The following is a 13,759-nucleotide window of genomic DNA, read 5'->3' as shown; positions in this document are numbered from 1 at the left end:
TCCAGCCTGGACAACAGAGCAAGACTCCACTAAAAAAAAAAAATGTTAACACCTTGTTCCTCATCAAACTTTCAACTTACTAACTTAACAGTATGGATTCATGCTTTCTTATTTTATTCAGTGGATTATAACCCATGGCTATCATTATGTTTTGATGTTTAATTTTTTGCAAATTTGGTCAGTGGGAACCTCTTCAAGCTGGCTTCTGTGGTCCTTTGACATGCCCCTATCATTCTTTGAGCATTTATTTTTATGTTCTGGAATAAAATTTTCCAGGCACAGCTTCCAGGCTGTGAATAAACCCATGAGGAAGGTGTTATTATTACCACCCCATAATAGAGATGGGAAGTCTGAGGACAGCTCAGGAATACACAGCAGTTTCTGGTGGCAAGATTGTGAACCCAGACCATAGCTCCAGACCCTGAGCTCTTTCCCCCAACCCAACTTTTAAATTTTTTATTTTTTTTTAAACAGGGTCTCCATCACCCAGGCTGGAGTGCAGTGGTGTTCATAGCTTACTGCAACCTCAAAATCCTGAGCTCAAGCAATCCTGCTGCCTCGGCCTCCCGAAGTGCTGGGATTACAGGCATGTACCACCACACCCACCCCAATTTTCTATTTTAAAATAATTTTAGACTTAGAGAAAAATTGCAAAAAATAGTACAGAGTTCCTGTTTACCCTTTACTGTTTTCCTTAATGTTAACGTCTGGCATTACCATAGTATAATTATTGAAACCAGGAAATTAACACTGATGCAGTACTATGGACTAACCAGCAGATCTTATCAGAATTTTGCTGGTTTTCCTGGTAAAGTCTTTTTCCAACCCAGGATCTCACATTGCACTTGGTCTTTCCTTGTCCCATGACCTGCCACTTTTGAACAAGACAACTCTATTCATTTGTAGACCACCCTCAGTTTGGGTTTGCCTGCTGCTTGCTCCTGGTTAGATTGAAGTGATGCAAGAATACCACAGGCGAAATCGGGCCCCTCTTAGTGCATCATTAAGAGACTATGACTGATTACTGGGTGTGGTGGCTCATGCCTGTAATCCCAGCATTTTGGGAGGCTCAGTCAGGCAAATCACTTAAGGTCAGGAGTTCAAGAACCAGCCTGGCCAACATGGTGAAACCCCATTTCTACTAAAAATACAAAAATTAGCCAGGTGTGGTGGTGTGTGCCTATAATCCCAGCTACTTGGGAGACTGAGGCAGAATTGCTTGAACCTGCGAGGCAGAGGTTGCAGTGAGCGGAGATCTCACCACTGCACTCCAGCCTGGGCAACAGAGACTCCATCTCAGGAAAAAAAAAAAAAATGACTTATGGCTGGACTCAGCTCATGCCTGTAATTCCAGTGCTTTGGGAGGCTAAGGCAGGAGGTGTACTTGAGGCCAGGAGTTCAAGACTAGCCAGGGCAACATTGTGAGACCCCCATCTCTATTAAAAAGATAACAACAACAACAACAAAACGAACTAGCAGGGTGTGGTGGTGCAAGCCTGTAGCCCCAGCAACTTGGGAGGCTGAGGCTGGAGGATCCCTCAAGCCCAGCAGATGGAGGCTGCAGTGATCCATGATCATGCCACCACATTCCATTCCAGCCTCAGCAACAGAGATCCTGTCTCTTAAAAAAAAAAAAAAAAAAAAAAGAGAGACAATGACTTATTATTTGAGATGTATACTATGATTATTTGGTTAAGGTAGTATTGACTAGGCTTCTCCGACATAAAGTTACTATTTCTCCTTTTCTAATTCATAAGCATCTTGTAGAGGCATACTTTGAGACAACACAAATGTCCTTACTTTTATCCACTGATTTGTGTCTCCTCCATTCTTGCCTGCGACAATAATTACTGTGGTGTTTGCTCAATGGTGACTTTCTTTTTCTACAATTCCTTTGACATTAATTGGAATTCTACCTAAGGGAGAGCTGTCCCTTCTCCCCCATGTATATATTTATTCAGGGCTAGGAAATGCATGTATATACACAAATGTGTTTCAGTATCTACTTGTATGTATATTAAAACCATGAGTTCATACTACCTTCAACTCCAATCCAACACAGGCTTCATTCCAGCTGCACTGCCTTCCTTATTCGCATGAGTACGACTCACACACTTATCATGTTACTGATTTGAGCATTGGATGCTCCTTTTAGTTGGTTCTTGTGTCCATTAGACAAACCCCTTCTTTTTTCACTTCCTTATGTTATCATACCATAGAATATTCCAAGCTCATCTATTATTTTTTTCTGTTCCAGGGAATTGTCACAGGGGAAATGTAATGTCCCCTACTAGGAAGAGCAAACCTTTGCTCTTGAGTGGAAGTGGCTTCTATCTGAGCTTAGCTTAGAAAATGGAGCCCATTTCCCCTCATCAAGGAAGAACATAGGACTCACCCTAATGGTATTAAACTATTGACAAAGAATGAAGAACTTTTTCCCATAATGGTATTTAGAAACCAAGATTTGGCCACTATGTGCTCATTGCTACTGTGGTGTCACTGCTTCCAGACCTTCCCAGCAGACAGGGCTAGGAAATGCATGTCTGTGTTCTAATGCTGGCTCTCACAAAGAGATGTGTTTCAGTATCTATCTGTATGTATATTAAAACCATGAGTTCATATTACCTCCAACTCCAATCCAACACAGGCTTCATTCCGGCTGTACTACCTTCCTCATCTGTAACTTTTTCCAACAGCGAGAAGCTGGCAGAGTCTGAATACTTTTAACCTGCCAGAAGAGGGGGTACAGAGGATGGCACTTTGCCTTGAAGGATAAGATTCTGACAGGCACAAGCAAAGGTCATTCCCATGGAGAGAACAGCATGCCTGGAGGCTAGCAGGCAAAGGACATGAGGGGGTCAGCCTAAAACAGGGAAGGTACAGAGCTCAAGGGGCCTGAGTCAAACACAACATGTGGCTCACTAAGATGATTTCACCAGCATCACATCAATTGTTTCACATCACCAGGCAGTGAAGTAACACTTGACATTTGGAGGAGGTGCCAGAGCCAAGATTATCTGGGCTTTAGCTCCAGGAGCAAATAGATTGGGTGGGCAGGGAATGAAGCTGTGGTCATAAGCTACGGTGGCAGTGGCTGCAATGAAAAAGAAAGGACTGGTGGGAAAGGTATCACAGAGGAAACACAGGACCTGGTAATTGACAGCGTGGGAGAGATAGGGAAGAGAAAGGTGTTGAGGGATAAGGCTCCAACCTAGGAGGCAGGGAGCCAGTGGTGCCATGAACAAAGCCCCATGGGAAGACCTCTGGAGGGCGCCCTAACAGAGTTCTTGGTGTAAATTCTGCATTTCCTTTGAGGGCTGGTGCAAGCATAACTGCCCTGTGACCGCAAAGCCTCACAAAACGCCTTGTGCAGACAGGCCTCAGTACTCTCCCCACTCCTACCTCATCTCCTCAGTTCTGGGCCCTCCCTTGGCCCCCACAAATCTTAACTGCCTACAACACACTGCCCTGGTCACCATCCTTCTATGGCTGGCCACCCATCTCCCAGGACACAGCTAACAATTTTCCACATGCCAGCTCAACCCACCTTTTTGGTTCATCTCACACAATGGCCACAGGAGACCACTGACCCTTCCCTGCTGACTGGACAATGGGTCCATGCCTTTCTCTTCAGCCCCACTGGGCACAGGTGCTTCTGTGGGCTCTTACCTCTGCATAGAATGCCTTCCCCCTCTCTGGCTAACCTCTGGGCCCTTGCAAGTCGGCCTGCCCCACCTGTTGGGCTAGACGTCTGTCGCCTTGGCCCCCACAACTCTGTACTAAAACGGCCCATCTGTCCTACTCCCCTGACCCGTATGTTTGTTAGGGCAAGGATATAACTTGTCAACCATTGGCTCCAAACACACGGCACTATCCTGGACATGCTGTAGGTGCTTAAACACTTAAGAAAGTAAAGATCAGACATTCTCCAAACCGTAATTCCTCACTCCTCCTTCCACCCTTTGTCTCCTTGCTCTTCTGCCTCTTCCTCTAGGGCCTGGCTAAGCTCACAGACTCTTTGTCTCTTCCTGCCTTCCCCATCCTGACTTGTCTGATCCTGACTTATATGAACGGATGAGCCTTCCTCATTGCTGGTGTCCACCAGCCTTAGCCCTGGCTGAATGGTGTGGGCAAAGGTGCCCAAACAGGCCCATCCAAGGTCCTGGGGGTAAAGAAGATAGCCTGGTTCTGCTTCCCCTGGTGGACTGCAGCAGTGGGGTAACAGGAGAGGGAATTATGCTCCAAGGGGAGAGCCTGGTCTCCTGAGGTTTCCCGTGCCACGTTGCTCGGCCAACCACTGAAACCCTCACGCTGCTGAGCTAGAGCCAATGCCATGCTGTGTTCTCTCTAGTCCTTTCTCTGAAAGTCTCCAGGGATGGAAGAGCAAACAACAGCACAAAGAGCCACAAGAAAATAGAACCACACACTGGGCCTTGTCCATAATTATTACTATAATGATTTACAAAAGTTTTTTTTTTCAGGCAACTGTGTTAAATTATTGTACATATCTGAGAGAAGGAGGTGGGCCCCTGGCCACGGCAAAAGTGATAACCTCTTTCTTTGGAGAGGTGAGAGAAGAAAATGTCCCCCACCCCCTTTTAGGTCTGACTCCTTATTAAGTGGCTTCCCTTTAATAAATGACAAGCATTAACCCTTTCCTGCCCAAGGGTAAAGGAGAGGGAGAAGCAAGTCGATGAAGTGCTCTGAAGGGGAACACGCAGCAGCTCCAGGCACCATGCGTCCTCTGCCCTGGCTCCGCAGGGCCTGACTCTGGGCTGCATCCACTTGTTGGGGATGGAAGACCACTCAGTACTCAGCCCTACACCAGGGCATCTACCCAGGAAGATGGGAGAACAGAGGGTGAAAGCAGCTGGGCTGTCCTGTTGGGTCATGAACAGGAGGTAGCAATGGATGCACTGACACACCAGTGGGAGCTGATGGCTGCCCTCTCCAACCCAGTCCCCAAAGCTGGTTACACAGGCATCCAGGGATTCCGGCCCTGAGAGCTCAGGGAGGCGGCCCTGAGCGTCAGAGCAGGGAACCACAGGCCTAGCTGGCCCTGCCAGGGGGATACCCAGAACAGCCCGACATGGTACTCAATTCCTATGTGCCAGCTCAAGGCTCCTGTCCGTGTAGCTCAATGTAGCTCAATGTTGTGTGTGTGCGTGCGCATGTGAACATGCCACACGCACGTGTGTATGTGAACATGCCACACGCACGTGTGTATGTGAACATGCCACACACACGTGGTGTGTGTGTATAGGGGAAGGCTGCAGGGGGACACTGCTGTGCCCGCCTGCCCAGGGGTTCAGGGCATGCAGGGGACCCTAAGCCTAGTATATGAGCCCGGACCAAAAAGGGTTAAAGGCTCTGACTCCCCTCCCTCCCTGTCTCCCAATATGCCCACTCTCCTTGGGCACTAGAAGGTTTTGCGATGAATGGCACGGGAGCCATCCTCTTCATATTCCTTTTTGGACACCCACATCTTCTTAAAAGTGTCCAGCGAGGCCAGGATGGAGCCACTGTGGGGATGGAGGGTAAGCATTGCTGTGGACCTGTCGGAGAGCCAACCACCTTTCCTGGCGCTCAGAGTTCCATTTCCCTAATTTGAGAGGGAAATCCACCAACCTCCACCAGGCCAGGGCCAACCCCGGGAAGAGTGTCCAGGGTAAAGTGGTCTCCTCCCAGAGCCCTCCCTTGAGCCCTGCCTCACCCAATCCACGTGGAGTACAGCCGTTCCTGCGGGGCCGAGATCTAGAGGGAGGAAGTGGCCACATAACTGTGGGTCCCCACCCAGAAGCCACCGTCCCAGCCTTGGGGTGACCTTCCCCAGGGCCTGAGACCTGACAGCAAAGGCATCAGCTGGGGAGTGGCAGCAGTGGTACTGGAGGGAGTAGGGCTGGGTGGACCTGAGCCAGAGAGTGGGTGTGGAGGCGGCATCCACCCCCAACCCCTTCCCCTCCCCCCTACCCACCCCTCTCCCAACCCCTCTTCCCCAAGGCTACCAGCGCCCTAGCGCTCCAGGGGGTATCTCTGTAACCTTACCTTGATTTTGACGTCCTTTGGGGCAAGCTTCTTCACTTCACTGAGTAATCGGTCTCCGAAGCCTGTGAACACAAGGCTGGCTGAGCCTGGTGTCTGCACACAGCCTCCTCACTGCTAGCTCGCCACACCTGACCTTCAGGGCCCCAGCTGCTGCTGGCCCTCTCTCAGCAGCTCTTCCCAAGATGAAGGGCAGGGCTGAGAAATGATCTAGCCCCCACGAGGTCAGCAGTTTGAGACCAGCCTGGCCAAGATGGTGAAACCCCATCTCTACTAAAAATACAAAAATTAGCTGGGCATAGTGGCGCAAGCCTGTAATCCCAGCTACTCAGGAGGCTGAGGCAGAAGAATCAGTTGAATCCGGGGGATGGAGGTTGCAGTGAGCCGAGATTGTGCCACTGAACTCCAGCCTGGGTGACAGAGCGAGACTCTGTCTCAAAAAACAAAAGAATGATCTGGCCCCATGGCTGCCTGCGGCCCCTGCGTCCTCACAGGCAGCTGAGATGAAGCTGCGTGTGCTCCTTGCTCAACACTCACAATGCACTTCAGAGCTGTGTAAACTCCTCTATTCAGAGTAAACATAATTTAATTTTAAATATTGGTATGTTAAAAAAAAAAAAGTTCACTGAACACCACCAAAGGAGTATCCAGGGTAAAGCCAATAGAAAATGGCTCTGGGCGGGGGTGCACTCTCTGAGGGTGCAGAGCCTTAAGCCTCACCTCACCACTGCCAACTCCCGAGCCACAGTACCTTTGAAAAGCGTTGAGCCACCTGAAAGCACAATGTTGGCGAACAGTGTCCGGCGCAGGTCCATGTCAGACTTGTGGATAGCGAAGGCCAGCACCTCATGGAGCCCCTCACTCTCATCCCCCACAAGGTCTGGCTGGAAGAGCAGCTCAGGGGCCCGGAATCTTGCAGGCCCAACCTTTAGTGTACAAGGGTGAGGCAGACAGGCTTCCTGGAGAAGCAGGCCATCCCTTCCCCTAGGATGGGCATTGGCTGCTGCTCCAGTGCTAGCCCCAGTCACTTACGTCGAGTGTGCTGCCGTCTGGCAAGGTGTACTGCACCTTCTCCGTCTCCAGAGCCTCGTCCTTCTGTGGGTTGATGGACAGGTAGCAGGCTCGCTGCGAGGGCAGGGACATGGTCCTCAGAAAGCTGCACCTGGGACACCTGTGCCTTGGTGCCACCCTTTCCCCATCCCAGGTGGTATCCACGCCCTCCTGCCCCTCATCACCTCTTTGATGGTCCGGACAACCTCAAACTCTGCTGAGGTGTGGAAGTCAACCCCTTCCTTGCGCAGCAGCAGTCGGAGGAAGCGGGAAACGTCACGGCCGGCAATGTCCACCCGCATGATGGAGTGTGGCATGGCAAAGCCCTCATAGATAGGCACAGCGTGAGTGACCCCGTCCCCCGAATCTAGAACCACTCCTGTCGTGCGTCCCGTTGCGTACCTGTCACCAGGTCAGCATCCCCTCACCTCAGCCATTGAGGCACGGGGACCTCCTCACCCAGGGGAGGAACCCTGGCACGTCTGCATTATCTAGTCTGAAGAAAGGACATGAGGGAATTCCTAGAGGAACAGTCATCAAGGGGCTGTTTTTCAAGGGAAGTCAGACCCTGGTCATGGCAAGCAGGAGGACAGCACAGGAAGGATGGGACTCGGGGAAGCCAGGGCTTGGGGATTACTCACAGACTAAGCACAGCCTGCATGGAGATAAACAGGGCTGGCACATTGAAGGTCTCAAAGAACACCTCCGCTGCCTTCTCCCGGTTCTTACTGGGGTTGAGCGGGGCCTCCGTGAGGAGCACAGGATGCTGAGAGGGACAGGACAGTTGTAGGTATGCAAGGAGGCAACTTGTAAAGCCCTAGAAGGCTCTTTCCAGAGAGCCACACCTGCTGGAGCATAGGCGGCTCAGCCTCCTACCCCTCCTGAGGGCACTATCCCTTTATCTGCCGGCAGTTACTCCTCCAGAGATCTGGCTCTCTCTGGAAGATTCTGCCTGGCAGCCACTGGGTATGCATGTGCACCCAGACACACCTGGAAGGCAGCAGACCCTCTCAAAACGCAGAGGGGAAATGTGGGAGCCTGACCAGGAGGGACACAGAGGAGAGGGGCACAACCAGGAGAATGCGGAGTGTGCAGGAGGGGCAGCAGCCACACCTCCTCCGAGAAGGTCTGCAGTTGGTCCTTGGAGTAGACGTACTGCCAGATGCGCTCCATGTCGTTCCAGTCTCGTACCACGCCGTGCTCCATGGGATAGCGGATGGTCAGCAGTCCCCGGTGCTCCTGGCGGGGTGGGAAGGGAGGTGTGGCACCCGCCCCTTGCTCGGTGGCTGCTTTCCGCCCCCCTAGAAGCTCCCCAACCTGCCCTGACCAGAAACACCCTGGCTCCCTGAGTGTCCCAGGCTCTGCAGGGGATCCTGAACTCAGTGAGTTCATCTGCCCAACAGCTTCTTAGGATCGCAGAGCCCAGCTAGCTTCAACTGCAGGGATCAAAGAGGGTGGCTGCGTGCCACTCGCACCCACAGGCCCTCTTTTTTCCCGTTCTCACTGCCGGAACATCCCCCACATTCTCCTCGCACTCTGCCAGCACCGGTGCCTTGCAGCCATCCAACATGGCCCCTCCTGGGCCACCTGTGCCCCCTGACCTGCACCTCTCCCCCAGCCCTTTGGACAGTCCTCACGTCTCCTGCATGCACCAACACACGCTGCCTCCACCTGCCCTTCGCTGTCCCCCAGGTATGCCCCTTCTCACCTGGCACCACTTAGCTCCTCTCACCGCCTTGGCTCCTATGGACCCCATCTGCAAGACCCCTATCTCTGCACCTCCAGCTCAGGCCTCTCCTTTCTGGGCCCTGAACCATGCCCCGCGACCCAGCACTTCACGCAATGCTCCTCAGGTGCCTAAACCATACTAGCCCAAGCTCAGCTCGATGTTCTCCCCACACCCGCACATGCTCTCCTCAGGGTTTGATTGGGCAGTGGGGCCCTTGGCAGGCCACCCCGGCTACCATGTAAGAGGTGGCCCCACGACCCTCAACAGAGCAGACATCAAGTGCGTATGATTCTGACTCTTACATCAGTTTTTAATCAGTTCTTGCTTTTGTACCTTCCAAATAGCTTCTAAAAGACAGGACACGGTGAGCTCTACCCACTGCCCCATCTCAGAGGGGAGGTGCCCCTGTGCAGCACTTCCCAGCTGGAACCCGGAGGAGGTGCTAGGGAGGGCACCAGCAGAGGCCCAAGAATACGGCCTCTGACATCTGTCATGTCCCTGAAACTGAGGATCCCATAGCCAGGGAAAGGCAGGCTCCGTGGTGTTACCTCTGCTTTTGGTCCAATGAAGAGGTCCCCCTCCAAGGCTCCGGCCATCACCCGCATGTGCTTGGGCCGCCCGACACTGTGAGGACAGATAACACCAGCAAGGTGGGCAGAGAGCAGGGTGGAGCTTGTGTCCAGAAAAACCGAAGTCCGACCCCAGCCGCCCAGAGGGTACTTGGCCTCTGGAGCACCAGGATGTGGCTGGGGGGCACAGATTGGAACTGGGGTTTATGGGGTTTGGGACTAGAGAGGGGGCCTGGGCAGGACAAGAAGCTCAGGGTCAGGAGGCACAGTTGGTGAGAGAGCTGCATGTCTGAGCACCAGAACCCAGCCCTCCATGGCCCAGCCCTGGCAGAGGGTCAGCCTCCTGCAGCCAGTGATGCAGACCATGCTCCTGACTTCGGCAGGGCAGGGCTGCCATCACTGTCTACAGACTGAGGGAGGACAGCCCCAGGAAGCTGGGTCAGGGCTCCCTTGTGTACCCACTCTCACTCAGTCAATGACGCCCTTCCCACTGCCAGGGCTTCTGGATCAGAGATTTAGTTTTTGAAAACTGTAGGATCTGATGCACTATCTCTAAAGGCAATGGAACCTCTAATTACCCACACAGTCAGAAAGGAACACTGAAGCTCGACAGGGGCGCTGGCTCTGTCCCAGACCAGGCCAGGCTTGGGCTAGCCTGCCACTCGGGGGCCTAGGATCCCCTGCTGCCCCCTGCCTTTAGGCCATTCATCCCAAAGCCTCCAGGATTTGGGAAGAGACGCTTCTAAGGGCAACTTTCCCAATGGGCTCACAGGGGGTTCAAGGGGCACCCCAGGCTCTCTGGGTTTGTACTTCTCTCCTATTCCCACCTTCACCAGTACCAAACAGGGCTAGGGTTCCCCCCTTAACTGAAAAAGACATTTTCTGGAGTCTGAAAACAAGCTCTGTAGAAAAACACTTCCAGGGAGGAAAGGGTGGCTGTGTATCTAACTCCTCACTCTTCCTACTCTGAGTTTAGGGTTCCCCTTGGAGGCATCTCCCTTTATTCTTGCTGCTGCTAACACACCTCATCCCCAGTGAAATGCTGGTTGCTCTTCCTCCTTGTTGGCTCAATAAGACCAAAATGAGAGACTCCAAAGACAGAAGGGAACCCTAGAATGCTTGTGTTGTTCTTTCAGAGCTCTCCCAATAGTGTTAACCTCACAAATTTGGTGTTTTCCATACTGGTCAGGGCAAAAATTGTCTTCAAAGAGTGCTATGACAGAAGGCCAATGTTCTCACAGAAAGTAAACAAAAGGGCTGGGGCTGCTGCCTGAGCCACACTTACTAGTTTGGGAAACAGTATTTGGGAATCTGGTCTCCTGCAAAACCAGCTTTGATCACCCCCGAACCCTGCAAGGAAAAACAAAGTTTAGCCCCCCAACATGCACCATCAGATGAAGCCTGTGCCCTGCAATGGAGAGATCTGGCTGCTCCGCCAAGGAAGGCCAGGGAGGAAGCCAGGGACCCTGCCAGGATCATTTACAAGTACACCAATGGTTCAAGACTGGGAGCAATTTTGCATCCTCCTCCCCTGGCAAAACTTGGCAATGTCTGGCAGCTGGGGAGAGGGTACATGGAGTGGGGGATGCTGTTGGCATCTAATGGGCAGAGGCCAGGGCTGCTGCTGCACATTCTACAATGTACAGGCCAGCCTGCACTACCAACAATGAGCTAGCCCAGAACGCCAATACAGGGATGGAGAAACCATGAAGGACACCTTCCTCTGCACACCTAAGGGCTGGCTCCAGCAGGAGGATTCCACAGCACATGCTACTCCCTCTGTGTTTATTATTATTATTATTAATAAATTATAAAATTATAATTCAAATTATAATTTAATATTAAATATTAAATTTTATATTAATATAAAAATTATTATATTAATAATAAAATTAAGAAACCCCTCTGTGTTTATTATTATTATTATTAATAAATTATAAAATTATAATTCAAATTATAATTTAATATTAAATATTAAATTTTATATTAATATAAAAATTATTATATTAATAATAAAATTAAGAAACCCCTCTGTGTTTATTATTATTATTATTATTTTCAACGCTTTCCTCTCTCCCAAGAACCCAGGAGGCATGGAACACGGACCACCTACAGGGCCTGCTGGAGAAGACCAATGGGTGCATGTGATGACTGGCAGCTTCCCTCAAGTGGCTTCCCCAGAGACTGCTGGGAGAACTTGGTTCTATCGCTGCCCCCACCTGGAAGCTGGACTTAAGGATATCCAAAAGAACGTGGCAATTAGAAACCTCCCACCCAGCAAAGGGATCAGCTTCTCAACTCAGCCCCACCACTCTTCACCCCAACTCTCTGAGTCTGCAGCAGAAATAAACATCTCCAAGTTACAGAGGAAGGCTGGAATTCCCAGGGGCCAACGGTAACCTTTTGAACTCATAGCCTGTTGATTAGCCTATATGAGTTATTTGCACATCAAGAACGAAAGAAGCCTGCTCCTTCCAGCAGCGTCCTGCTGGTGTGACAGCACGTCCCCAAACTCTGTATTAGCCTCCTTATTAAACATCGCCTGTTGTGATTCAGGGAGCCCACATGGGTACTCCAAAACAGCCATTCAGAGACCCCACGGGGTTATGTGGGAGGCAGATCCCAGAAAGGGCAGAAGTGAGTCATTATCAAAAACTCTAAGGCCCGCACACCAGACATAGATATCCAGCTAGGGGCAGACCCAAAGATCCCAGCCCTTATCTTCTCCCCATGTCAGAGCTCGGAAGCCAGAAATCTTCCTACGGCCGCTGAAAGCAAGCCGAGCCCCATTGCTGAAGCACAAAGCCACAGGAAACCTGACATCTTTTCTCTGAGGCTTCCAAACGAGCACCCAAATTGCTTGCTGATACTGGGAAGAGTGGCCATGTACTCTCTACTGCCCTGCTGGTGTGGTGTTTGCTCAGCAGAGGGAGCATTTAAGGAGAAAGTCAAAGTAGCCAAAAGGCAACCAGATGGTGGTGGACATGTGGGTGACAGTAACGTGAATTTGTTGCCTCGGGGTGCAGCCCCAAAGATGAAGCCAGCAGTGTGTAAAGGACAAATGTCACCCCACCTCTGTCAGGTAGCCAGAGCCAGAGCCGAAGGACTGGGAAAGGAACTGGGGTCGAAACCCGCCCAGCGACAGCACTCTCAACTGAGAAGGGTTCGAGGCGCGTTCCCGTCCGGCCGCCCGGCTGTCACTCAAGCTTTCCCGAACTTCCCCGCCCGGCTTGGGAAGGGGTCGGGGAAGGGGCTCGCCCCAAGGCCGGCCCTACAGGGCCAAGACAGCGCACGCCCCCGAGGCGAAGCAAGCGGCCCAGCGGGGGCGACGGCCGCGCAGTGGGCGGAGGACGCGCCAAGGCGGGCGGAGGGGGTCCCTCCCTGCGCTGCCGCGGGCGCCCCCAGGGGAGGGGCGCCCGCCCTCCCCCTGGCTGCCGGGCCTCACGTTGTCGATGACCACGGGCTGGTTGGCGATGATGTCGTAGGACTCCATGGCCAGGCCGCGCCGGCCCTGCCCAGCAGGCTGGTTGCAGGATAGACCGGAGGGCTGGCGGGCGGGCTGGAGGACCCGGACGGCTGCGATTCCAGACGCGACGCCGCGCCCCTCCCTCCCAAACGTGCAGCCTACGCAAGCCCGGCGGGGCTTTCTGGAGGGCGGGGCACGCGGCCAATCACCGCTCCCACCTAGCCCGATTGACAGCGGGCGTCCGGGGCTGGCTGCGTGAAGGGGCGGAGCCTCCGGAGGCTGGCCAGCCAATTGAGGTCGCCCCGAAAAAGTGGTCGCGGCGTTGCCAAGGTAGGCTGCGCAGCGTCGGGGATGATGTCATGGCTCCGTTTTAAAGGGGACGGCGGCGGCAGAAAGTGGAGCTGGGCCAGTGGGCTGATTCGCGGGCGCGGAGGGAGTCGGTGGAGCTGCAAATTCACCAGTCCAGGAAGGCGCCTTTCCGGCGCCCCAGCACCTTGGGCCATGCTGCTTCGTGAGAGCGCTCTCTCCAAGGAGGCCAACCCTGGATATTTCACCCAAAGTATTTTTCTTTTTTTCTAGAGAAGGTTTTTTACTCTATCGCCCAGGCTGGAATCCTTGGACTCGAGCGAACCTCCCGCATCAGCCTCCCGAGTAGGTGGGACTGCAGGCGCGCGCCACTGCCCTCAGCTAATTTTTATTTATTTTTATTTTTCATTTTTTTTTTAACTGAGATAATTTTCGTAGAGACTCAAAAATTGCCAATGCTGACTGTATTGCAAATCGTCACGGTGGGGTATTGGGAAGTTTTCGATTAGCAATAATCGCGTTTCGGCTAAACCTCATTGGCTACTATATTTCCACCAAGCAACGCCAGCTAATTAAAAAAAAAATTTTTTTTTTTTT

The 13,759-nt window shown here is 52.2% G+C and overlaps 1 protein-coding gene and 1 non-coding gene across 3 annotated transcripts; both read right to left on the bottom strand.

Moving 5' to 3' along the window:
- Positions 1 to 4,415: 4,415 nt before the first annotated feature.
- ACTR1B (actin related protein 1B) lies at positions 4,416 to 13,098 on the bottom strand. Of its 2 annotated transcripts, none has more exons than XM_037736940.1 (12): positions 12,836 to 13,098; positions 10,676 to 10,740; positions 9,370 to 9,445; positions 8,206 to 8,331; positions 7,734 to 7,858; positions 7,278 to 7,494; positions 7,075 to 7,167; positions 6,794 to 6,968; positions 6,046 to 6,107; positions 5,714 to 5,754; positions 5,408 to 5,555; positions 4,416 to 4,833 (listed from the first exon to the last, which is right to left on the bottom strand). In XM_037736940.1, exons 1-11 carry the CDS (start codon positions 12,881 to 12,883, stop codon positions 5,420 to 5,422), a joined length of 1,164 nt encoding a protein of 387 aa, XP_037592868.1. In that variant the 5' UTR covers positions 12,884 to 13,098; the 3' UTR covers positions 4,416 to 4,833; positions 5,408 to 5,419. The 2 variants fall into 2 exon arrangements, with proteins under 2 accessions (XP_037592868.1, XP_017379572.1); XM_017524083.2 differs by having other exon boundaries at positions 5,408 to 5,522; positions 12,836 to 12,997.
- A 493-nt stretch (positions 13,099 to 13,591) lies between these two features.
- Positions 13,592 to 13,728, bottom strand: LOC119470456. Its single transcript, XR_005199366.1, has one exon. It is a non-coding gene; the product is annotated as a U4 spliceosomal RNA (small nuclear RNA).
- Positions 13,729 to 13,759: the final 31 nt, after the last annotated feature.

This window comes from Cebus imitator, unplaced genomic scaffold (assembly GCF_001604975.1).
Source record: "Cebus imitator isolate Cc_AM_T3 unplaced genomic scaffold, Cebus_imitator-1.0 Scaffold31, whole genome shotgun sequence".
Taxonomy (NCBI): domain Eukaryota; kingdom Metazoa; phylum Chordata; class Mammalia; order Primates; family Cebidae; genus Cebus; species Cebus imitator.
The sequence above is the reverse complement of the archived record's forward strand: the minus strand, read 5'-3'. Positions and strand labels throughout refer to the sequence as shown.

What these genes read in the sequence shown, in the direction of transcription:
- ACTR1B (XM_037736940.1), bottom strand. Translation starts at nt 12,883, where the DNA reads ATGGAGTCCTACGACATCATCGCCAACCAGCCCGTGGTCATCGACAAC. An exon ending in TCATTGGACCAAAAGCAGAG is followed by an intron (nt 8,332 to 9,369) that starts GTAACACCACGG and finishes CCACCCCGCCAG; the next exon opens with GAGCACCGGGGACTGCTGAC. An exon ending in TGGCTCAACGCTTTTCAAAG is followed by an intron (nt 6,108 to 6,793) that starts GTACTGTGGCTC and finishes TTGTGTTCACAG; the next exon opens with GCTTCGGAGACCGATTACTC.